Source organism: Dama dama, chromosome 18 (genome assembly GCF_033118175.1).
Source record: "Dama dama isolate Ldn47 chromosome 18, ASM3311817v1, whole genome shotgun sequence".
Classification (NCBI taxonomy): Eukaryota; Metazoa; Chordata; class Mammalia; order Artiodactyla; family Cervidae; genus Dama; species Dama dama.
The window spans coordinates 14,424,410-14,450,248 of NC_083698.1; the positions used below are offsets into that span (position 1 = coordinate 14,424,410).

Below are 25,839 nucleotides of genomic sequence, written 5' to 3' on the forward strand. Positions count from 1 at the left end.
CTGGGTCTTCATTGCTGCTCATGGGCTTTCTCTGGTTGTGGCGCATGGGCTTAGTTGCCCTGAGGTATGTGGCATCTTCCTGGAGCACAGATTGAACCCATGTCCCCTGCATTGGCAGGCAGATTCTTGTCCTCTGCACCACCAGGGAAGCCCAATGTATTGCTTTATATTTTGGCATAAGCGCCCTGTTTCTTTGCAAACCAATACTGTGAAAAACGCTGCTCTTCACAATCTTGGAAATACTACCTCTGCTTGTTCTTCTGTTCTGTTTCTGGTGGATTTGCACTTTGGAATGAGGTATGTTACTATAAGAAATGATATCAAAAAAAAAGAAATGATATCAGCTTTGCATTAACTCATCTTTTTCGAACTGGGGTAGTCATGAAAAATCTTTTTAAAACCACCTCAGGGTACTTGTAGAAATTCATAACACAAGATGTGGACTCCAGGATGAACTGCTGCTTCATTAGTCTGTGTTTCCTGCTCTTCAGAAGCTTGTTCATAGCAGTGAAAAATTCCTGTCAATGTTGTGTTTCTTTCAGCTGAATCACTAACGGTAGAGAGGTATATAGAAGGGGGAGGGGGGAGTCTTTTGAAATTGTTGAAGAAAGTGTCTTCTTTGGTATAATTTATTTTGAATTTACAACTATGTAAATTAACTGTAAGCAATTTTTGTTTAATAGATGAGAACACTGACATCGCTGAAAAGCTCTATCAGAAGGTTAAAATTCTTTGCTGGGTAATGACAGGGCCTCAAAATCTAGAGAAAAAGGCTAAACATGTCAAAGCTACATGGGCCCAGCGTTGCAATAAAGTGTTGTTTATGAGTTCAGAAGAAAACAAGGACTTCCCTGCTGTGGGATTAAAAACCAGAGAAGGCAGAGACCAACTGTACTGGAAAACGATTAAAGCCTTTCAGTATGTTCATGATCATTATTTAGACGATGCTGATTGGTTTATGAAAGCAGATGATGATACTTACGTTATACTGGATAACTTGAGATGGCTTCTCTCAAAATACAACCCTGAAGAACCCATTTACTTTGGGAGAAGATTTAAGCCCTATGTAAAGCAGGGCTACATGAGTGGAGGAGCAGGATATGTACTAAGCAAAGAAGCTTTGAAGAGATTTGTTGAGGCATTTAAAACAGACAAATGTACGCACAGTTCCTCCATCGAAGATTTAGCACTGGGGAGATGCATGGAAATTATAAATGTAGAAGCAGGAGATTCCAGAGATACCACTGGAAAAGAAACTTTTCATCCTTTTGTACCAGAACACCACTTAATCAAGGGTTATCTGCCAAGAACCTTTTGGTACTGGAATTATAACTATTATCCTCCTGTAGAGGTAAGTTTAGAAATTTTATTACTGTATAGGTACTTCGACTTTTATTTTAAAAAAAAACTAATAATGTGATGTTCTTTAGTATCTCCCTTAGTCTTTTTATATCGAATGGCAGTATAACAGAGCAGATGAGAACGAAGGTGTCAGCAATAGTAATTCCAATAAATATTTGTATTGCTGCATGCCTGGCACTAAGAATATAGCAGTAAATATTGTCAAGTTCCAATTCTTATAAACCTTACATTCTTGATGAGGAGACATACAATAAACAGGCTGACAAGTTCAGTTATAAAATAATTTTAGGTAGTGCAAGTGCTCCAGAGAACAATGGAGCCAGGTAAGAAGATGGAGAGTGACCCAGAGTTGGAAGGGATACTTCAGTTTGGGCAAATAAAGAAGACTTCGCTAAAAGGGTAACTTTTGAACAGAAACCTGAGTGAGGTTAGAAAGCAGGCTATGGGAAGATCTGGGTAAAGAGCCTTCTCATCTTCAGGAGCAATGCCTGAAAAGATTTTGGGGTTCAGAAAGACCTAGGTTCAAATCCTAGCTACTAAGCTCTCCCACTTAGTAGCTGAGTGACCTTGGATGGACAGAATTTGCCTAACCCCTGAGCCTGAGTTTCCTCGTTTGTAAGATGGACCTGATCTACCTGTCTGATCCAGTGGTCATCACGATACAGGACAGTGTCTCTCATACAGGGAGTACCTGTAAGTCCTGGACCTCACTTGACACCTTAGCTGACATTCCTGAGAATTTTATCTAAAATAAATTATTAAATATTTCAAATATACAACTAAATATTTGAGGATATACTGTTTTGTACCCACCAACGACTGGGTACGCACACACAACACAACCAGCTTTACCAGATATTAGTCTTTTGCCACATTTGCTTTAGATTTTTTTTTTTAAACAAAAAGGTATAGAGATAGGTTAGGCCAGTGTCCTCTCCTCAACCCATTTCTCTTAGCTCCTTCCTGAGAATTAACCACTGTAATGAGTTTAGTATTTTTCATTACCATGTGTGTTTTTATGTTTTTCCTACATGTTTCTGTATTTGTAAATAATACATAGTATGTTGTTTTGCAGGTTTTTAAATAAGTAGAATTGTACCACAGGCATACTTGGACATATACCTTTTTCATGCAACATTAAAATTTATCAACATTAATATGTATATCTGCTTCATTAATTTTAGACTGCTGTATAATAATCTAATATATGAATATACAGTAATTTACCCATCCTCCTGCCTGTATATATTTAGTAAGCTGTTGCCAGTTTTTCACTATATGAGCATTGCACCAATAATTGACTGGAGACCAGGAATCACAGAGTCTAGCTTTTATCTTTTTTTTTTTTTTTAATTTATTTATTTTTTATTAGTTGGAGGCTAATTACTTCACAACATTTCAGTGGGTATTGTCATACATTGAGAGTCTAGCTTTTAAACTCAGTTCTGTTATTGATTAATGTCTTGAGGCAAGTCACTGGTTCTGTTTACCTTTTCTCTGGCCCTAAGATAACCAATAATACACTTTATGGTACTGTTCTCTTCATTACAAGTCATTGTTTTCAAATCACCATCTAAAACAGCTGTTCTCAGCCAGGGGCTCTTTTTGGCCTCCCAGAGGACACTTGGGAAAATCTAGAGGCCTTTTTGGTTGTTTACTTAGTGGTTGCGACTGGCATCTAATGGGTAGAAATCCACAAGGTTGTAAACTTACTAGATGCTGAATATTCCACAGTGCACAGGACAGCCCCTCACAGCGGAGCATTATCCAGCCCAAAATGTCAATAGTACTGAAGTTTCAAACCTTGACCTGGAACATCTGACCCGAGCTTTTAAGTTTTCAGCTTTAAAAGGAAATTTTAAAGCAAATTACTGCTTTTTCAGCTCTCAACCACCAGTGTGTTCCTGGTACTTACACAGAAGTGATAGCTAATCCTTAACGGTAAACCTACATTTAACAAGTGACAAAACAGACTCAAGAGAGTCACGTAACTTGACTGTCCTGATGAGTAGCCTTGGCAGTATTTGCAGTCCCTCTCTGATTTTAAAAGCTCTTATTATTTCTATCATGGCCACTGCTGTCTGATTAACGTTATATGTGCTCCCCAAAGGAGGGTAGAGTATGTTAGAATAAATATTCTTTTGTTGGGATAAATTCCACTTGAATAAACAAACATTTTAAAGTTCAGTTTTATGTAATGAGGTTCTTTGAATCCATATGCTAGCATCTTACTGCTATTATAGACGCAAGAATTTCCTAAACTGTAAAACACGTGTATTCCCAAGTCTGCATTTTGATAGTCTGTTTTGGTTTTGGTTTAGTTTTGGGATGCTTTTTCGGTGCAAAGTTTTCTTAAGCCATCCAGGATTACTTGACCTCTTCCCTTCTCAATTCTGCACCCCTACTGTACAAAAATATACCTAAACTCAAGAACATTACAAATGCATAATAATGAAAACACCTAAATGCATGTAAGATTTCACCAAGAGTTTTTGATGTTGGATACACATAACAGTAATAGCAAAGGAGCATAATAATTGTTATTATTTTTAACCAGTAAAATACCCCACTTTGCCTTTAAAAGTACTGCCAACAGTTCCCACCGGCAAATAAGGTATCCCTAACAATATAGTTTATATTAACAAATATTTACAGAGCACATATTTTATTTATTTTTAGTTGTATCGTGGATTTTTTTTATTTTGAACTTTCTGTTTGGCATTGGGATATAACTGATTAACAATGTTGTGATCATTTCAGGTGAACAGCAGAGGGACTCACCCGTACATATACATGGATCCATTCTCCCCCAAACCCTCCTCCCATCCAGGCACATATCTTATTTGAATTTTACTAGCTTTTTAAATGGGTGGGAAAATTTACATTTATTCTCTAAAAATTTATGAGTTATTTTAAAAACTGTAAAAGAGACTGGTAAGTTCCAAAATTGACCCAGCCTAATTTTGCCTCTTCTCTCTCAGAAGGTTCTATATAAACCCAAAGTGAAACCACCCTTCTGTTATTATTCATCATTTAATGAATTGTCTTCTCCCTAAGGGAGTCGCTGTTTTCAAAGCTGTCCTGAATCTCTTACATACTTGCTTTCTCTCCTTCGTAGTCACTAAAAATACAGTGCAGAAAAATTTCGTCTACAATTCAACATTATAAAGCAGTTATACTCTAATTTTTTTAAAAAAAGAAGCTCCGAAAAAGCAAATTTTATCTAGCAGGTTAGGGTGTGAAATAGTGTAGTTAATCAAAAAGTTATGTTCTTATGTTAGTCGTTCAGAACTTTTCATGCAGTTTCCTTTCACACTCCCTTCTCACTTCCTTAGAAGTGAATCTGTTCCTAGGAATGAAATCTTTTCCCTAGGGCTACAGTCTATTCCCTAGCAGTTGATTTTTTCTCACAAGAAAATTTGAAGTCAGTCTTAATACAGTGGATTTAAAATATAGTGGATTTTCAAACACTAAAAACCATTCCTCTATGTGTGAAATTGCCTTTTTTATAGGTCAGAAATGATCAGATATGGTTTTAGCATATTAATTCTTCAGTTTTATTTATATTAACTCTAATCCATTTGAAACTTACTAGTGTACATGGTTGATGTAGAGAACTCCTGATTTTTCCGAATTGTTAACTAATTATTCCAGCACCATTTATTAATAGTCCTTTTTTCACTGCTGATTTAAAAAGACCTCCATTATTATCATTCCCTATAGCATTACTTGGACTTCCCTCATAGCTCAGTTGGTGAAAGAATCTGCCTGCAGTGCGGGAGACTCGGGTTCGACTCCTGGGTCGGGCAGATCCCCTGGAGAAGGAAATGGCAATCCACTCCAGTATTTTTGCTTGGAAAATCCCACAGACAGAGAAGCCTGGCAGGCTACAGTCCATGGGGTCGCAAGAGTCGGACACAACTTAGTGACTAAACCACCACCACCACCATAGCATTACTTACAGTCGGGTCAGTATCTGAGATTTCAGTTCTGTTCCACTGTTCTATTTGGTTTTGGCTTAGCACCATATTGTTTTGAACCTTGTAGCTTTACAAAGTCTTCAAATTATTAATCTAAGACTGTGTCTTTTCTCCTTTATTGCTCCCTCTCTTTTTCTTTTAAATTGTTTTGGCAACTCTCAAATTCTATACTTGTGCATAAACTAATTACTTTAGAAATAATGGATATCTTTGCCCATTATTTTTTAAATTTCATTTTAGGTCCCTTAGTAAATTTTTGTAGTTTTCTTCAAGTAAATCTTTATTTCTTAAGTATCTCCTTAGGTTTTTAGTATTTTTGTTACTCTTCTAATTGGTTTCTTTGCTTAACACTTTTAAACGAGTGTGTATACGTGTATATATATATGAAAGCTTTTTTTTTCCCTAAGCATCTTTAAAATCTGGCTCTGTTCCTGGATTTTTTTATTTCTGATTATTTTTCACTTGACTCTTGAGTTTTGGGAGTATCCATAATCATATGCAAAGAACTAGGTACTTTGTTTCTAAGGATTATAGCTATTTTATTATATTACCTTTTATTGCTTATAAATATTAACTAAATAATAAATTAAAAACTGATATCATTAAGCAGTTATCCTGGCCATCCAGTAAAAAAAAAACCAGCACAATGGAGTGTAACATAATTACTGCAGTAAATCTAAGCAAAATATTATTATATTTCAGAGTTATATAAAATTGCTTCCAGAGAGGAGCCGGTAATTTAATATTAACCACTCTTGTTCTGGTCTTCAGTGGCCACTATGCACTGGCCACTATAGTAGCTACTAACCACATATGACTATTGAGTATTTGAAGTATGACTACTGAAATTTAGATGTGCCCAGTAATAGAAATCATACTTGATTTCAAGGACTTAGCACAAATAAAAAGAATGATTTCATCAATAATTTAGAAAATATTGATCACCTGTCTAAATATTAAAATAATATAGATTTATTCAGTTAAAACATACTCAAATTAATGTCACCTATTTCTTTCTACTTTTTAAGTATGCTGCATTTTGTGGTCACATATGTCTACTGGATAGAGCTGGTTTGATAATCACAAGTTGACTTATCTGTTTACTTTTCATATTTATTTCTATTTTTAAATTCCCTAAAAATGTAAAAAGTAGACACCAGATAATTTTTCAGTGTCTACATGTTGGTCCAAGAAACTCATCTATTCAGTTTTTGTTTCAAAGGAGAGTTTAGAGAAAAGGTCAGAGAAAATACAATGGATGATTTCTTAATGATATTTACTGCATTGTAAGCTGCATACTTCCAAACATGAATTATTACATGTTTGATTTAGTGGATCACTATGAATCTTCTCTGGGAACTTGCCTGACTGTTTTTCTCCATGAGTCATTGCAAAGACAGTAGATAGTTTTAAGTTTTCTTGCAGTTATCTGAGTGAAGCAGTCTCCAGATGCCAATTTTGACCCCAGAATGACCTTGTGACTAACTACTTAATTCTGGGACCAGTTTTTAAAATTCTGTCTTTTTTATTCTTTTCTGTTTTTGTATTTTTGTTGTTATTTTGTTTCTGTCTTCTTTAACTGCCCTCATGCCAGCTCAGAAATCTATGAGAATTATGTAACTGAACAAAAGTTTAACTGAGGGCCACCTGAATATGATTATTTTGTCAGTGTAAGCTAACATTTATTGAGCATTTACTACAGGGAAAGCATGGTACTAGCCATTTTATACACATTGTCTCCTTTAAGTAACCATCTTTTTTGCATGTGGGGAAATTGGAGCTTATAGAGATTAAGTAGCTTGCCCCAGATTATACACTAGTAGGCAAAATATGGGCTCAAACCCAGGTATGACTTAGCACTTCCTCTCTTAAATACCAGATTGTTTGGGTTGATGTATTGATGAAGTTTTAGCTTGCAGATACCCTTCTGGGCAAGGCTTTGTAACCACTGAATGTTCTAAAGGTCTTTCTGAGGCAGAGCCAAGCAAAAATTTATAATGAGAAAATTATGAAGAGAAAGCAAAACTTGGAGAAATAGAACTTTGTCCTTTGTATAGCTGACTCTTTCATTTAAAGAAGTCTCAAGGTTTTCTACGTTTGGTTTTTCTTGGAGGGGCGCTAATCTATAGGGTATGAGAGAATTTTATTTCAGGTAGATATACTTCAGCAATTTCATGTTTGAAAACACTTGGCTTCTTTCACGGGTCTAGTAAAGCTTGTGGTTCTGCTTAGTTTGCGAGCTTTAATGCTTTGATTCTGTTAAAACTAGTGTTTCCTTTTTTATCAGTATGTTAATATTGTATGTAACAATATGCCATTTATTAATAATGCCTGTTTCTGCTACTTTTTTAGGGTCCTGGTTGCTGTTCCGACCTTGCAGTTTCTTTTCACTATGTTGATCCTACAACTATGTATGAGTTAGAATACCTCGTTTATCATCTTCGTCCGTATGGTTATTTATACAGATATCAACCTGCCTTACCTGAGAAGATGCTAAAGGAAGTAAGTCAGATATACAAAAATGAAGATAAAAAAGTAAATCAGGAGCCCTTGAAAGAAAAACATAAATGAACAGAGGCAAAATGTCTAGCATTGCACTGAAGAAGAACTTCTCCATTTCTGACATAGAACACTGGAACCCCAGTGAGGAATTGTTTCCAAGTGAACATTCCATATTAGAAACCTTTCGTATGAATGACTGTAAACTGAAGCTTTAAGTGCGCTGTGAAGTCTGTTAAAATGTGTTTTGATACAGTAATATATATATGTCTAAGAAAAACTTGTGTTTTTAAAATGGTGGCCAGGCAGAGGGACTAGAAAAGAGATTCGTTGCCTATTCCTGACCACATGTATTATTTTCACTGGGAAATTAAAAGTTAAACTTGCTGAAACTACACTGCACCATGTTAGCAACTCACACACGATGCTAAACAGATCTGCCTTAAAGAAAATTTAGAAGGAAATATTGTTGCTCAGTGTTGTCTGTAGACTCAGAACATGAGTTTATATTTGCAGTATGATATAAATGAACCAACCACCCCCTGACACACACACAGTTTTTGTCTAATGAAAATTTGCTGTGACTATTTATAATTGGTAGTATGTCTTCCAGAAGAAGGTAGAATAAGAATGGCACTTGTCCTTAAGTGCATTAATAAAACCACATTTTGAAATTATCATGGGCCTTGACTGTATTATATACTTCATTCTAATTAATAGTTAATCTTCTGCGGAGTCCCCATTGTCTCTTTTCTAAATGTGCTTAACCATTCTCAAATGCCATTCTGAACTATTAATATTTATTTACTGAAAGCATTAATAGCATTAAATAAACATGCATTTTTAAGTATTTTATTCCTAGTTTTACCCATTGTTAATTATGGGTAACTAATGATAGTAAATTTAATGCTATTTGGAGATGCATTTCTTATAATAGTGCTATTCTCAGGAATCACTAAGTTACATTTTTAACTGATTATTTAAAATTCTGTCCAACTACATAATTATAGTTCCTTTCTTTCTCATTCTGTTGAGAGATGAGAACTTGTTTGTGCCTTTCATAACTTGTTTAAAGCAGAGGTTTGAGATTCATTTATAGGTTCTGAGGTGGCTGTTAGTTACACTGGCTAAATAATTTGTAAGATTTTGACCAGAGTTAATTAAAAACAGTAAAAAATGCAGAATGCTTAAACAAACTGAAATGTGTCAAATATTAAAAAACTAAATACTTAATTTATGAATAACATTGAATTTTGATGCTGACTTCCTTGAGGATGATTGTTTTTGTCAATGGACAGTTGGAACAAAGCAGAATACCCATTCAAGACTGTCATCAAAAACACATAAATGTTTCATTCTAATTTTGGTGACCCTCTATTTAAAGAATTTCTGGAAGGAAAGAAAATGTTAAAGTTTAGTTGTTTTTAGCAATTATCATCTGAGTGTATCATAACAGAATACACCTTCTATATGATTATCTTAAATGTTACAAATAATTTACATTTCTCTTATGTTTTATCATAATGCTAATTTTATGTGGCTGTTATGCCATTGATTCTGCTGCTTAGCTAAATATTTTATATTTATTGTGCCAAAATATGTCAAAACCAAGACCTCTTTGCATTGTGTATTTGAGAGGATGTTCATCCTAGTGGCTAATGATGGATTACTCTTGTCAATATAGTGAAAACTTACACTAGATTTTACCTATTAAATTTTTTTTTTTTATTTTCTTGGTGATATCAGCTGCCAAACTTTGAAGGCATTCTATTCTTTGAGCAACTCTTTACCTTGCTATGAATATGAATTTACTTGCTGTCCATATACGCTACTTTTCTGTACTAGAATTATAAATTGTTTACCATAAACATCCAAAAACCTTAAAATTGACTCGTACAAAATCAGCATTGTGATGAATCCTGGGGTCTGGAGTCAGACCACCTGCGTTTAAATTCTTGTTCCTTCACTAGTTTTGTAGCCTTGAGCAGTTTACTTAATCCTAACTCTGTGCCTCAATTTCCTCATCTGTAGACTAGGGACAGGAATACTACCTACCTCACAGGATTTTTATGAGGATTAAATGAGTGAATATGTGTATGACTTTTAAGAACACTGTTTGTCCCAGAGTATGGAATGCTAAGTGTGAAGTTTTCTTATTATTCTTTACCTTGGAGTATAAATATTTATTTTAAATGAATGAGAAATCTGCTTTAATCAAATCAGATATTAAGGGAAATATTTCATACATTTCTTATAATAAGTAATAGCTAGTTTTTATTTGATGCCTACTATACACCAGGTAATGTGCTTAGATACTCTGTGTTAATCCTCACAAATTAGGGGTTACTCCCATATTATAGATGAGAAAACTGAGGCTCAGAGAACTACAGTCATTTTTCCACTGTCAGAAAGTTAGTAAGTAACAGGGCTAAGATTTATACTCAGAGCCTGTGTGTTCTTGGTACCATGTCAGCCTTGAGGTTAATCATGTAACATTATTTCCATTTTTACTTAATGACATGTGACATCTGATACATTGGCCAGTAGTTATCAAATTAACCAGCCAAAATTGTCATAATGATCCGTAAATTGTGCTTCATATACTCTTGCCTGGGAACTTGTTAAAATGGAGGTTTCAAGACCCCAATTCCAGAAATTTTGATTCTTTCTTGGGAACTAGAAGTATGCATTCTTCCCAGATACCCTTGGGCACCAGTTCTCCAAGTGTGGTCCCAATCCGCAGTGTCAGCATCACCTGGGAATTTGTCAGTAATGAGTCCTGTGTCTCACCCCAGACCTACTGAATCCCGAAACTCTAGTGGTAGAAGCAAATAATTATGTTTAAACAAGCCCTCCAGTTCCCCCCTAAACCTGGTGATCATATGCAAATCATCCTTATAACACACTGAGGATTACTTCCCCGTAAGTGTGGTTATCTTTCAAAATTTAGATACAGCATAATATAATGTAGTTCTATACTATGGATCTAATATAGAATCACACTATATTAGTAAAAGACTAAAGATAATATAAATATATTTAGTAAGAGACTAAAGAGAATATAAAAAGGTCAGTGAATCATTCATTTGACAGAATCCTTTAGCTTCTTCAGGGTGACTAATATCAGGGCCCACAGTAAAATACAAAGTTTAGTAGTTTCATATTAGGGCAGAAAATGTTCAGTAATTACTAGTAAGTACACATTAATTCATTAAAAGCATACCAAAATGAATGTCATCAAAAATGTCCACAATTGGTGGTAAAAAAATTTTTCAATAGAGACAGTAAAGTACTATTATATAATATGCAGAATGTTTTTCTGCTAATTTTATCAAAATTTCATCACTTTCAAGGATCAGTTGACTGTCCTATAGGACGTAGTAAAGCAAAAAACTCTCCAAGTATTTAATAGAGCACATAAAAGCAGATTTGATGCGGATAACGACTTACTGTCTTTTACATGAAGATTTTTGTCCTCTGGGTAAATGACTTTAGTATGGTCTTAAACAGGCTTCGCTGTCTTTTGTTCTCCAATAACAGTATACTTGTATTTCAAGTGGGAGGCTTGTAGATGATATAAAGCAGATTTTTTCCCAGAGTTCAGTTGTTTTCAAATACCTTAAACTTCAGAGGAGTTTCTGTTACATGTAAGAAGATTTGGAAATAAATGACTGACCAGGTTTTAATATTTTTAAAAGTATGGTGATTGAATTTGAGCATTAAATTTGCTAATTGGTTATTTTCATAATTGTTTGAGTATTAATTTTTCTGTATTATTACCAGATTGAGGCTTGAAAAATCCCTCATTTGATAGATTCGATGAAGTCTACCCTTTTATTCATTTAAATTTTCATTTCTTTAGAATATTTCACTTCTTTAGAGTTTTGACAATTTCTATTTCTTTGTATTTATTGCCCATCTTTATTTCCTTGATAACTAACTTCCGCTTTCTAACTACTCCTAATGCTGCCCTCACAAGATTAATTCAGCTATTCTTTGTGATTAGAGTTTGTATATATCACTTACATAATTTTATACCTATTGATATTGTTTCCCTATGAGATTGTAAGTAAAAGTTTGTCTAAGAATAATGCCTGCTGGCTCTCAGGATACTTGACCTACTTAAAAGTCTGCAATTTTAAACTAATTTTAGATATTCAATTAAATGAAGTAAAACTATTTAAAATTATTTGGATTCTTCCACTCCCCAACTTCACTTTTTCTCAAGAAAAAACACCCTCATTTGCCTCATTTCACTGCTTATTTATAGTAGCCTTGACAGAAGCGTACTTAAGAAATCTGGGGGACAACCTGTGGCTTATGTTGTACTAAATATAACCTCTATTGATTAAAAAGATGGCTTATGTTTATATATTGGAGTTGAAATAGAAATTTTAGTTCAGATTAGAATGAGAAATTTTATAAATTCTCTTTAGAGAAACCAATTCTAAAACTAGTTTCAACTCCTTTACCTCTCTAGTTTTTAGTTTATATCAGTGAAGTTTAAATAACTTTACAGGGCCCTGCAGCGATCCATATATAAAGTATACTATTAGAGGGGAACTAATCTTACTGCTAAGCAGTGTGTTATATTGCCCAGAGGATGTTTGTGTTTTGGAATTTAAAAATTATGTAACGTAATAGTATCATGAATGATTTTAAAATGTCTGGTGACTTGCTTATTTTAAGTGATCACCAAAAAGTCAGAAAAAATGTATTTTTAAATGTTTTTTAAAGTGCCTTTTGAACATTTTTAAACAATGGATTTAAACAACTGCATAAAATAAATTACCATTTTAAAGCTGCTTTATCTGATTATTTTTAACTGATGTAAAAGTTGTGGGAGAAACATTCTTTAATGGGTAGTTTTGGGGTTATTTTACCAAAAATATTAAACAGTTTTCCCATCAAAGTTATGCAATTTAAATAGGCTTAAATAATTTTTACTGCAACATGTTATTTTTCTTTAAAGCAACAAAATATTCCACCTCTGATTTTGAATAATCTACATTGAAAAAACAGAAACACCTATGCTTTTGTCCAGGTAAGTGTGTATCTGTGTATCTATGTTTATAGGTATACATATATGTTATAGAAAGAACATACTGAAAAGAACATACGAAAAGAAAAGATTGCTTTCCTATTTCTTGGTATACTTTTATCTGTCATGTACACTTGAGAAATTTATTTATTCAGCTAATTATTTATTTGAATAATTGTGCCCAGAATCTACTAGAAATACAGAGGTGAACCATGTATATAAGGTTTCTGTTCTCCTAGGGCCTTAATTCTACAGCTAGGCAATAAACAAGGTAGTAGATGAAGGAACACCGTGTTTCAGAGTGGTGTTAGGGAAAAAAAAGTGTGATATGGTAGATATGGGTGGGGTGTCAGGGAACACCTCTGAGGAGGTAATATTTGAGCTGACCTGAATGACAGACATTTTATATACTTCAAAGATATTTATATCTATGAAGTTCTTTGCTCCTACTAAGTAAAAAAAATAGTAATAATATTGTTTCCCACGTCTGCTTAATCATGCTTTGGGCGTATGTGAAGGCTCACTGCCTTGTCTTTCCTCCTCCTATTCCTGTAGCACTGGAATCATACTCCTGGTAACATTTAGGTTGAATTTCACTTTCCATTGTTGTTGTCAGATTGTAGAGCAATGGTAAAATCTAGACAGGAGTTTGAAAGAGAACTGATGATTCCGTTTTTTTCTTTAGTTTTATGCAAGGATATCATCCTTGTAACTGTACTGTTCAGTGGACATGTGTGTGAGAGATAAGACTAGAAAGGTCTGATTATTTTAATAGTTGAATTTTTTCTTTAAAGTATTATTTGTTACTTTTTCATGATGGTAAGATTTATGTAGTAATTTTATTTGACGAGATGAAGGTATATGCTTAGAGTAATTAGGAATAGAAATGATTTGTTGTTCATAAAAATTAATTTTTACAACCTACTCACCTGGCTGAATTTTCCCTCACTTCCTGCCTTTGAATTTCTGGCTCTTTGAACCTTTCCCTATTCTTTGCTTCTCTCATCCCATGTCTTTGCTTTTTTCTCTTCTTCCCATTGGCAGCAGTACTTTTGTTTCTTTAGGCTTTTTTGTTTTTGTTTTTGCCCCCATTTCCTATCAGCAGATGTGTTTTAAAGATTTTTTTTTTTAGATCACGTGTTTTTGGTGAATTTCAGTTCCCTCTCACCAGCTAAAGAAACTTTCCTAGAATCAACAGAAAGGAGAAGGAAGAGAAAATTTCCTAGAACTAATAGAAAGGACGCAGAGAATACATGTCATTGGAATCCTAGAATTTTCTCTTTTGTATGGAACTGTTTCCTGCTAGAACCTACCCCTCCAAAAATATGGGTGCATTTTTTTTTTTTTTTCCCGGTACTTGAAAACCAGTGAGAATCTGCCTTACTGTTTTTAACCCCAAATTGGTATCATCTCGTCTGGCAAAAGTGGTGTGCGAGGCTTTGAGTGCTCTTCGTGGCACCCTTGTGGCACCGAGGGCTTCCTTTGTGGCTCAACTGATAAAGAATCTGCCTGCGGTGTGGGAGACCTGGGTTGGCAAGATCCCCTGGAGAAGGGAAAGGCTACCCACTCCAGTATTCTAGCCTGGAGACGAGTATAGTCCATGGGGTCACAAAGAGTCGGACACGACTGGCGACTTTCACTTTCATCGTGGTAGAAGTATCTCTCCGGAGCAGAATCACAGGTATTTTTCTATTTTATTTGAAACAGTGAGGTGGAGAATTCTCCTCTGGTTGGCTGTCCCTGGCTTCTCTGAGTGCTGTCGTCTTGTGCTGTGACTTCCACCTACCGCTGTGTTTGGTCCTGAGGAAGGAACTTGTCCTCTCCCTTATGCAGCAGAGCAGAGACCAGATGTTCCTGGATGTTCCAGAATATCAGAAGAAAAAGTGCAGAGAATAATTTATGAGAGCTGCCTAGAAGGATTGGGATCCTCTCAGCGCTCACCAGACCGTCTTTCCCTTGCCTTTTTTCCAAAGCACCAGCAGTAGCTGAACCACCCCCACTAGAAGCATTCCAGATACCGCTACATTTTTATAGAGTGTCCACCAAATTGACATCTACCCTGTGTTAAATAAAGAAGCTCTTCCTTCACCCCAGGTTACAGCTCTCACACTTCACTTCCTGCTGGAGAACTGACTCCTCCCCTGGGAAACTGACAGGGAAAACATTCACTGTCTTCAGAGGAAATCCCATCTTTACCCAGAGGAGTGTGGTCTGGATTTGTGGTCCCCATGTGGAAATACCAAGTCATCTGTGAAAGTGAAAGTCACTCAGTCACGTCCAACGCTTTGCGACCCCATGGGATTCTCCAGGTCAGAATACTGGAGTGGGTAGCTTTTCCCTTCTCCAGGGGATCTTCCCAACCCAGGGATTGAACCCAGGTCTCCTGCATTGCAGGCAAATTCTTTACCAGCTGGGCCACCAGGGAAGCCCAAGTCTTCAGAGGAAATCCCATCTTTACCCGGAGGACTGTGTCTGGATTTGTGATCCTCATGTGGAAATACCCAGTAATCCAACTTCAGTGTATCTGGTGAAGTCTGTATTGTTCATTCTTAAATAAATCCCATTGGAGCAGCAGCAGCCAAAGCCAGGTGAAGGCTGCTGAAGCCAGGTGAAGGTGCAGGCTCAGACCTGTACCTGTTCTGTCTCACCTCATTAAGGGTTTTAAACAGGTCTTAGGATCCAATTCCAGCTATATGGTCACTTCACTATAACAGTCATCAACCTTGAAACGTAACAGAAGTTACTTGATAACTTCATTTACATCATTTTCCTCTTTAAAAATTAGCCACTTTCAAATCTTCATCTTCTTTAAAGTGTCAAAATTTTAGAAGTGGAAGCAGAACAAAAGAACTGGGAAATAATGAGTGAATCACCTGTGTTTTCTTAGTGATCCTAAATTAGACATGTGCCCTGCTATTTCTGCAATCTGTAAGTAATAATGACATTTAGTGTTATTTTCCATCTGAGAGTCTCATTATTTTACCGTTAGACTTTCTTTTCATGTTTTATTGTCCTTACACTCTTCAGCTACTGAATCCTCAGATTTACCAAATGGAAAGCTGTTCAGAAGTCAAGTGACTCAACAAGTGAAGCAGAACTGAGTGGTAAAATTTAACCTGAGTCTGAAGTTTCAAAAAACACCAAGACCCACTTTCCTTTACTGACTTAAAAGTGGGACGAAATGAAAAATTACTTGGTGCTCACGAATTTTAAGATCACAAATGACCTCATTTAGGGCTAATTGATTATCTCATAATAATGTAAATAAATTTGCTCTCTATTAACTCTAGATCACTGCATAGATTATTTGAAACTCACTTATCAGAATATCTTTTCAAGGGTTTTCTTTTTTAATTGTTTGCATCTAGAACTTTTGATGCAGAATTACCCAGACTTCTTGCCATTACTGAAATTCAAATAAGCGAAGCAAGGAAAATAGAAGGTGTGAAAATATAAGGCAGTGATTGTACCCAAAAGCACGATTATTATCATCAGTGAGTTTGTTTGTTTGTTTTTTTAATAAAATTAAAGTAGATTGGTCTACTTTGACACTATTTTCTCCATATTCCACCTTATGTGATAGAATGGAAGGATGTTAGTGATTTCCTCTCTAAAAGTGACTGTACTTCTCACACCTAAGAATTAAAAATCAACCTCACTCCATAGCATATCATGTTAAAATTAGGAGCTGTCATGGTTACCTCTTTCATCTCTCCACAGGTAATTCTTCCCAAGGTTCAGCCCAAGCTATTCTGTGTACAGAAGGTCAGCAAACATTTGATTTATTTTGTTAGATTAATATAAGTCAAAATCACACCCAGGAAGCTGGGGTGTGGTAATAGAGACTTCAGATCTCCTAATACCCTAATTCTAAGCCCGTCAGTCAGTATTCTCTTCCACGCAAGAAAGAATGACAACTTGACAAGAAACAATCCGGCTTCTAGAGTCAAGGCACACTAGGCTATAAGAAAAACTGGCATAACAGGATGGCTTGCTTTAGGGCTGGAGGAGTGTTCGGGGGTAAACCTAGCCCAAACCCCTTGGATTATAACCACAGCAGACAGGGGTGTTACAGTTATAAGGTGTATGTCATGAAGTCACACTCTTAGATCCTTTTAGTTGAGCAAATATTTATAGATAACCTACTCTCTACAAACCTCTGTGGGAGATAAAAAGATAAATGAGACGTAATTCTTGCTTTCTCAATCTTCAATGTCTTTCTAATTTTCAACTAAATACGTAATTCAATTTTCCCCCAATACTCTTTTTATTCTTACAGTTCTTGGTGTACGATTGTCTCCTGGACATCATTTAATGCTCATACAATTCCAACTAGTAATTTTATTTTTTGCTCTCAATTCATCTCCCCACTCTAAGATCAAGACCAGGGTGGTGAATGGGAGTGTTGGTGAATAATTCCAGTCAACTGTGCTGTCAAGCTGAAATCACATCAGGCATGTGACTTGAACATACAAAGTCAAAATATATTCACAATTTCTGTGTCTCTGGATTTTTCACCTTTTCATTGTTAGCTTTCAGTACCATTTTTGGTAGGTGAAATTGAGGCTTTAAAAAAGCAAAATCAAAGCTCATAATGCAATTTTAAAGTACAACAAAAGTTATATGTTAAACTGCCAGATCATTTGCCCGTTCTTTCTTGAATTAAGCACAGCACCCACTTGCGTGCATGTACACACACACACACACACACACACACACACTTTGGAGACCTCTGGTGAACAGTCTATTGTCAGGGTTAACGGGACTTGTGAGGATCTGCTGCTGACCTGAGCGCAGCATGCAGAAAGTTAGGTGGTAAGTGGCCTTGAGAGTCTCTCCTGGGGAGAGGGGACAGGGAAACTCTCCAGGAAGATCCCCTGGAGGAGGGTGGGCCCTTCAGTCTTTCTTATTCTGTATACTTGGGGCAAGGCTGCCTGGCCCTTAGACACCAATACGGGTAGCCCCCGCTTTAAAAGTTGCTCTCCTCCACTTTGCTTTTACAAAACACCTATATTAGTACCTGTTTCCCAACAGCTCAGTTGGTAAAGAATCCAACTGCAATGCAGAAGACCCCGGTTTGATGCCTGGGTCGGGAAGATCTGCTGGAGAAGGGATAGGCTACCCACTCCAGTATTCTTGGGCTTCCCTTGTGGCTTAGCTGGTAAAGAATCCGCCTGCAATGTGGGAGACCTGGGTTCGATCCCTGGGTTGGGAAGATCCCCTGGAGAAGGGAAAGGCTCCCCACTCCAGTATTCTGGCCTGGAGAATTCTATGGACTGTAGAGCCCATGGGGACGCAAAGAGTTGGACACGACTGAGTGACTTTCACTTGTTAACCCAAAAAAATCCAAAGAAGACTTTTGCTTTTATGGAGAAGGTAGGAAAAGTGAAAATACTATTCCACAGCATTGATTTTGCTGTGATGGAGCCGTTAACAGAGACAGAGCACACCCTCCCGAGAGCGGGGAGAGAGGCACCACCAAGCCCTTCCCCAGGGACTACACTCAGCATCTCAGCATCACACCACCCTCGTTTTGAACTGTGTCTGTGAGCATCTGTGCTCCATCTCAGTTTATTTTGTGCATCTGTTCGCAAGATGTGTCCTAAGGTAACTGCTTCTTTGCTTTATGACATTTCAGCTTATGAAAGCTTTCATAGGAACGCTCCACTTTCGGAGAGCCAGGAAACCTGTATTTAGCTGATCACTGGATAAGGACTGCCCAAGGAGACGGCATGATTTTGGACAAGGTAGCTCTCTTCAGTTGAGGGTAATTCTTGGAACTTGATTGAGAACCATCAGCTGCCCACACTCCCAGCAGCTGGGGAATAACAGATGCCTCAGACATGCAGGGGAGACCGGACCCCACCTCACCACAGATCCACTGTAATGGGATCCACGACAGAATCTCAGTAAAAATCTGGCCATGAAAGCTCACCTGTGGCTTCTGTCTTCAGTCCTTTATCGTTTTGTTTTCTTTTGGCTCTTCAAGAGTATCCAGACCTTCCCACTCTTTCACCCTTTGTGCTTTGATTTTTCAATGCTTTAAAACATTCCCAGTTTAAAGATTGAGAGTGAGGCTAAAACAATACTTGCCCGAGAACTCCTTAGATTGCTCTGAATAACTCCCAGGTATGCTTTGCTCAAAAGAGGACTGTTGTGAACCAATCTGGGCTTCTGAGAAAAGTCAAATTGAATTGAGTAGGCAGGAAAGTTGGGAGCTGCCTGTGCAGTGTGGCTAGGATGGTCATGGAGGTGCCCGGGGCCACTTGGTTCTGAAATTGTTTTCTTTCATAACCACCTCTGAAACCCTGGTGTTGCTCACCCGTCAGTGTCCTTCACTTTGCCCTTGGGCTGAACTATTTCGTTTCGTTTTGTTTATCACGTTGTGTCTGATTGGAATTTCCAGGCTTGACTGCCTGACACCTCTGACACCTCAGGTCAGGTCAGCCTGCTGTTCCTCTGTGTCCATGAAAGGGCATACATGTGAAGCTGACATCATTCCTGCCCTGGTTTTTACCTAATACGCGAGCTAGATTATACCTGTTGGAGCTGTAGTAAAAGACATGAGAGGTACTAGCACATACCTGAGGATTGCCGAATACCCGCTGATAACACGACTGAAGAATGGGTGAGGGCCTCTGAGGTAAGGGAGTCCTCAACTGGGAAGTAGATGGGCAGTTACAGTAGATAGAGTTTGTAAAACAGCCTCCCCTCTCCAAAAGTGTCCCAGCCTAACCCCAGAACCTGTGAATCTGAGGAAATAGCACTTCGTGATTCTGTTGTGCTAAAGTATAGTTTGCCGTGCTGTGCTGTCTGACCCTTTGCAACCCCATGGACTGTACCCTGCTAGGCTCCTCTGTCCATGGGATTCTCCAGGCAAGAATACTGGAGTGGGTTGCCATGCCCTCCTCCAGGGGATCTTCCCAACCCAGGGATCCAACCCACGTCGCCTGCACTGGCAGGCAGAGTCTTTATCACTGAGCCGCCTGCGAAGCCCAAATCATAGTTTACTTTCTTAAAGCAAGGAGATTATCTGGCATTATACAGATGAACACAGTGTCATCACAAGAGCCTTTAGGAATGGAGAGCTTTCTCCAACCAGAGTAGAAAAGGACGTCTAGCAGCAGAGCGAACCCCAGCTGACATCCAGCAAGAAAAGCGGGGTCTCAGTCCTCAGCTGCGAGGGCCTGAGTTGTGCTATCATCCTCAGTGAGCCTAAAGTGTATTTTTTACCCAAGCCGCCAGATAGGAGACCCCGAGCATGGAGCCTGTCTGGATTTCTGACCTATAGAACTGTGAGATTATAGATCGGTGGTGTTTTAAGCTGACAAATGTGTGGTAATTTGTTACTGCAGCACTAGAGAGCTAGTACAGTAGCCAAAATCAACAAGTTTACTCCTCACTATTTTGTAAAGCCCTGCTGCTTTGGAGAAAATTAGCATCTGCCTCTAAAACCAGTCTGTCGGAAGGGGAGGGTAGCCTGAGATCCAAAACATACGCATCATTATGTGCTGACTTGAGCTGGAGCTTTATGTACCTGCACTCCAAACACCTATCCTATGTGGCAAATGCTGTTAGCATGCTAATACCATCATAGACTGCTGACTGGTGTTCACAGAAACTAAGAGATGAGTCCAGGGAGCTCTTCATCCTGGTGCACACCAGAATCACCTCATGAGCTTTTGAAATTCCTGTGGCACAGTCCTGAGTCACTGCAGTCCAGGCCTCTGGCACTTTTAATTGTCTTTTTTTTTTAAACTTAGTTTTAGTAACAGGGCTTATTTATTTACTGTTTGTTTTTCTTCCAATTTTATTGAGATGTAATTTAAATATAGCCCTGTATAAGTTTAAGGACTTATATACATCATGAAACGATGACCAAAGTAAATTTAGTGAACATCCATCATCTCACGTTGACTCAACATTAAAGAAATAGAAAAAAAAAATTGTTTTTCTTGTGTGAAAACTCTTAGGACTTTAACTTTCAGTTATGACATATAGCAATGGTATCTTTATCATGTTGTACCTACTGTCTGCATGTCTTGTAACTGGAGGTTTGTGCCTTTGGACTGCCTTCCTCCAATTCCCCCTCCCCAACACCTACTACCTCTGGTATCAGCTACTTGTTCTCTTTTTCTATGAGTTTACATGTTTTTGAATATTGCTGATCTATTGTACTCTCTTAGTTCTTGGTATACAACATAATGATTCACTATTTCTCTGCATTGCAAAATGGTCACCGTGATAGGTCTAGTTACCATCTGTCACCATACAAATATACTACATGGTTATTGATTCTACTCACCACATTATTACACGTTTCATACACAGAACTCATATTTTTGTAGCTGGAAATTTGTTACCTCTTAATCTCCTGCACCTATTTCCCTCATCCCCCACCTTCTGCTCTGGCAACCATCTGTTCATTCTCTTTTATCTGTGGCTATTTCTGTTTGTTCATTTGCTTTGGTTTTTTAGATTCCCACTGTAAGAGAATCATATGATATTTGTCTTTGTCTGACTTATTTCACTTAATACCATCTAGTCAATCTATGTTGCCACAAATGGCAAGATTTCTTTTTTTTTTTTTTTTTGGATGAGTAGTAGTCCATTGTGTATATATACTGCATCTTCTTTATTCATCTATTGATGAGCACTTAGGTTGCCTTCATACCTTGGCTGTTGTAAACAATGTGGCAGTGAGCATAGAAATGCACCCCTAGCACTTTTTAAACCTCCTTGGATGGATTCTGATGTAACCAGGTGATGTTTGAGAACCCCTGGTTTAAATCGTGGTCCCTGCACACCTGTGTCAGAGTCCACCCAGGGCTGGGGCAGGCACAGTTGTTGTCTCTGTGACAACCATCCACTACTTCTTCATTTACAACAGAGTCCCAGTTCTGTTCCAGTAGCTATGTGCCTTACCTTAGGGGATAAATCATAGTCATCTCAATTTTATACTCTAGCCACGCTATCCCATTACACTTCCTCAAAAACCGTCCTATCTCCTTGCAGCTAGAGGCAACCAGTAACACAGTTCTGGCCAGACACATATAAGGAGACTCTACCATGGTGTGGAGTTTCTAGGAAAGATTTTTCTCCCAGAAAACAAAGACGAGGCACCAGGAGAGCTATCTGGTGCCATTCTTAAATGTGATGGTGAGAGGATGTGCTCCAGGGAACAGCATTGGTCATGGCCATGAGCTCTAAGGTACGAAGCTGATGTGCTGAGACAGTAGGATAGAAAGAAAGCAAGCCTGGGACCCTGATGACCTCTGAACTGTGCCAGCCCTGGAACTGTTATTAGTAGACTTGTTACGTGAGATAATTAGATTACTAGTGTATCTTCTGTTGCTTGCACCTTAAAGCATTTCTAACTGTACACAAGGCAATATTAAGTAAAGAGATAAACTGGAGAAAACACGTCTACAACTTTCTAATTGAAAAACAACTTTGTCTGTAAAATGTGTATTTGCATATAAATTGGGAAGTAATGGGTCTGTTGGAAGAAAAGCTATGACAAACCTAGACAGTGTATTAAAAAGCAGAGACATCACTTTGCTGACAAAGGTCCATTTAGTCAAGGCTATGGTTTTTCCAGCAATCATGTATGGATGTGAGAGTTGGACTATAAAGAAGGCTGAGCGCCGAAGAATTGATGGCTTTTGAACTGTGATATTGGAGAAGATTCTTGAGAGTCCCTTGGACTGCAAGGAGATCACACCAGTCAGTCCTAAAGGAAATCCTGAATATTCATTGGAAGGACTGATGCTGAAGCTGAAGTTCCAATACTTGGGCCACCTGATGCAAAGAGCTGACTCACTGGAAAAGACACTAATGCTGGGAACGATTGAGAGCAGGAGAAGGGAGCACAGGATGAGATGGTTGTATGGCATCACCAACTAAATGGACGTGAGTTTGAGCAAACTCTGGGAGATAGTGAAGGACAGGGAAGCCTGGCGTATTGCAGTCCATGAGGTACCAGACAGTCGGACACGACTGGGTGACTGAACAACAACAATGAGTCTGTGAGGAGGGATGAGGGAAGAGAGAGAGTAGTCAAAATAGCACTCACTTTTTACAAAAATTGCAGAGGATCTGATGAAGGATACAGCTCCCAGGGTCTCTGAAAATGCTTAGAATTTTCACACAGCTTAAAAGTTCACACAACTTTTAATAAATATGCTAACTCCACATATCAGAACACACACCCTAGTTATCTAGAGCTATATAGACACAAGATCTCTTTGTTTAAAAATCTTACAGACTTACCATTTGGAGTGTCGTAACTTCATCCCCAGAACCCTCTTCACTTAACCAATTTAGAAGTGATTCAATACACAGAAAATTGTATGTGAGCTCCCTGAAAAAAGCAGCCATCTCCCTTTTGTTTGTTGTCCTATCCGTAGTTTAAAGCGCAGCGCTTTGAACAAAGTAGAAGGCATTCACCCAAAGTCAACTGCAAAGTCCCAAACACCCAGAGAGCAAGTGCCTTCTCGGGAACTGGTGTTTTGTGAAGCACCGGGAATGTGTCATTTGTTCATTCTCTCAGATAGAGCCCAAGCACTGAAGAACAAAGTACTTTCTAAAGGTCACGGAGCTAAACAGTTGCAGAGCCAGTTCTGTCCCTATTTATTCCCTGCTCTTCCTCCCAGATTCATTTCCCACAATGCCCAATTCACCCTTCTTTATTTTTTTGGTGGTTTAATTTTGTTGAAGTATAGTTGATTTACAGTGTTGTATTAGTTTCAGGGGTACAGCCCAGTGATTCAGTTGTACAGATAAACATATTCAATCTGTTTTGGATTCTTTTCCTTGTATAGGCTGTCACAGAATGTCGAGCAGCGTCACCTGTGCTGTACATAGACCCTCACTGGTTATCTTATACTAACATATGGTGGTCTGTTTGTGTTCATCCCAAGCTCCTGGGTGGCCCCCCGCCATGTTTCCCCTTTGATCACTGTCAGGTTTTACTTTCAGCATCTGTACTTCTGTGTCTGTTTTGTAAACAAGTTCATCCGTATCTTGCTTTAATTAGTTTCCACATATGAGTGATTTCATATATTTGTCTTTCTCAGCCTCTTACGTCACTTAGTATGGTAATCTCTAGGGGCATCCACATGGCTACAAATGGCGTTATTTCATTCTTTTTTATGGCTGAGTGAACACGACTTGGTGACTACACGACAGCGAAGTATTCCACTGTATATGTGTACCACACCTCCCTTGTCCATTCCTCTGCCAATGGACATCTAGGTTGCTTCCATGTCTTGGCTATTGTAAATAGAGCCACAGTGAACTTTGGGGTGCATGTATATTTTTGGGTTATAGTTTTCTCCAGACATATGCCCAGGAGTGGGATTGCTGGATCACATGGTGGTTTTTTAAGGTACTGTCGTACTGTTCTCCACAGTGGTTGTACCAACTGACATTCCCACCAACCGTGTAGGAGGCTCTCCTTTTATCTACACCCTCTCCAGCATTTATTATTTATAGACTTTTTTTTTTTTTTGATGATGCCTTTTTTGACTGGTATGAGATGATGCCTCACTGTAATTTTGATTTATGTTTCTCTGGTAATTAGTGATGTTGAGCACTTTTTATTGTGTTTTATGTCTTCTTTGGAGACATGTCTATTTAGATCTTCTTCCCACTTTTTAGAATTGGGTTGTTGTTTATTTTTAACATAGAGCTGAATGAGCTCTTTGTATATTTTGGAGATTAATCCCTTGTGCATCACTTTATTTGCAAATATTTTCTCCCATTTTGTGGATTGTCTTTCCATTTTGTTTATGGTTTCCTTTGCTGTGCAGAAACTTTTAAGTTTAATTCGGTCCCACTTGTTTATTTTTTGTTTTTTATTTTCATTACTTGAGGAGGTGAATCCAAAAAGATACTGCTGCAATTTATGTCAAAGAGTGTTCTGCCTATGTTTTCCTCTAAGAGTTCTAGAGTGTCTGGCTTTACATTTAGGTCTTTGATCCATTTTGAGTTTATTTTTGTGTATGGTATTAGAGAATGTTCTTTTATATACAGCTGTCCAGTTTTCCCAGGACCACTTACTGTAGAGAATGTCTTTTCTCCATTTTATATCTTGCTTCTCTGGTTGTTCATGGTTGTGTGGGCTTATTTTTCTGGGCTTTCTACGCTGTTCCATTGATCTGTGTTTCCATTTTTGTGCCAGCACCATACTGTTTTGATTACTATAGTTTTGTAATGTAGTCTGAAGCCAACGCCATTCAAATCACCCTCCTTTAAAACTAACTTCCAGCATACCTTCTCTATGAAGATTACGTGGAACAGAGAGGAAATTCTTTACCCTTAGCGAATAACATTCTGCCATTTAAAAGAAAAAGTGTACATCGTAACAGGGATTCTGGTCCATGATGGCTAAACATCAAGAGAAAGACTTGCCTAAATATCCTTAAAATGTGGATGAAATCAGGCTTAGTCAGGAGGAGCTACTGTTTTCCTAGTGCAGGCAGTTCTAGCTATCCCCTTCCAGGACATCACTTAAGAGCCCCATTGATCAGTGTGGGATTTCTGCTGTGTGAGAGCAAGAAGACCTCCTCCCCAATTCAGGCAGATAGGATCTCAAAGATAGTACTCAGGCCCTACAGATCACCTTCAAGAGTTCCCAAATGAGTAAGTCCATTCCAAACCTGAGAGGACTTATTTGAGGACAGAACAAACCAACAAGGAAACAAATCTTACATAATAAATAGAAATAGGTTAAAATTACTGTTTCTGGTAGATTGTATGGGTCAAAGAATAAAATGCTCTTAAAAATAAATTTAGGAAACTTTTTTTAATGAAAAGCTTGTTTTCCCCAGATTCACCAAAGAGATGTTTCTTACCTTTTGGCAAAGTTTTTATAAACTGGAAAACAAACGACAATAAACAGAGGACTCAGAATTCAAGTTTCTTAATTGCTCCAACATCAAAAGAATTAGTGGA

At 37.7% G+C, this 25,839-nt stretch overlaps 1 protein-coding gene across 7 annotated transcripts in view; it reads left to right on the top strand.

Annotated features, from left to right (window-relative positions):
- C1GALT1 (core 1 synthase, glycoprotein-N-acetylgalactosamine 3-beta-galactosyltransferase 1) overlaps positions 1 to 24,513 on the top strand; it is a 61,433-nt gene extending 36,920 nt beyond the window's left edge. For 4 of the 7 annotated variants that reach the window (XM_061164949.1, XM_061164950.1, XM_061164948.1 and 1 more), the window contains 2 exons: positions 684 to 1,351; positions 7,695 to 12,647. In XM_061164949.1, the coding sequence (XP_061020932.1) occupies positions 684 to 1,351; positions 7,695 to 7,913 (887 nt within the window). In that variant the 3' untranslated portion in view covers positions 7,914 to 12,647. Of the gene's footprint in view, positions 1 to 683; positions 1,352 to 7,694; positions 12,648 to 12,813; positions 12,886 to 14,589 lie in introns of those variants that run through there. The other 3 variants (XR_009696630.1, XM_061164951.1, XM_061164953.1) reach the window with 3 other exon arrangements.
- Positions 24,514 to 25,839: the final 1,326 nt, after the last annotated feature.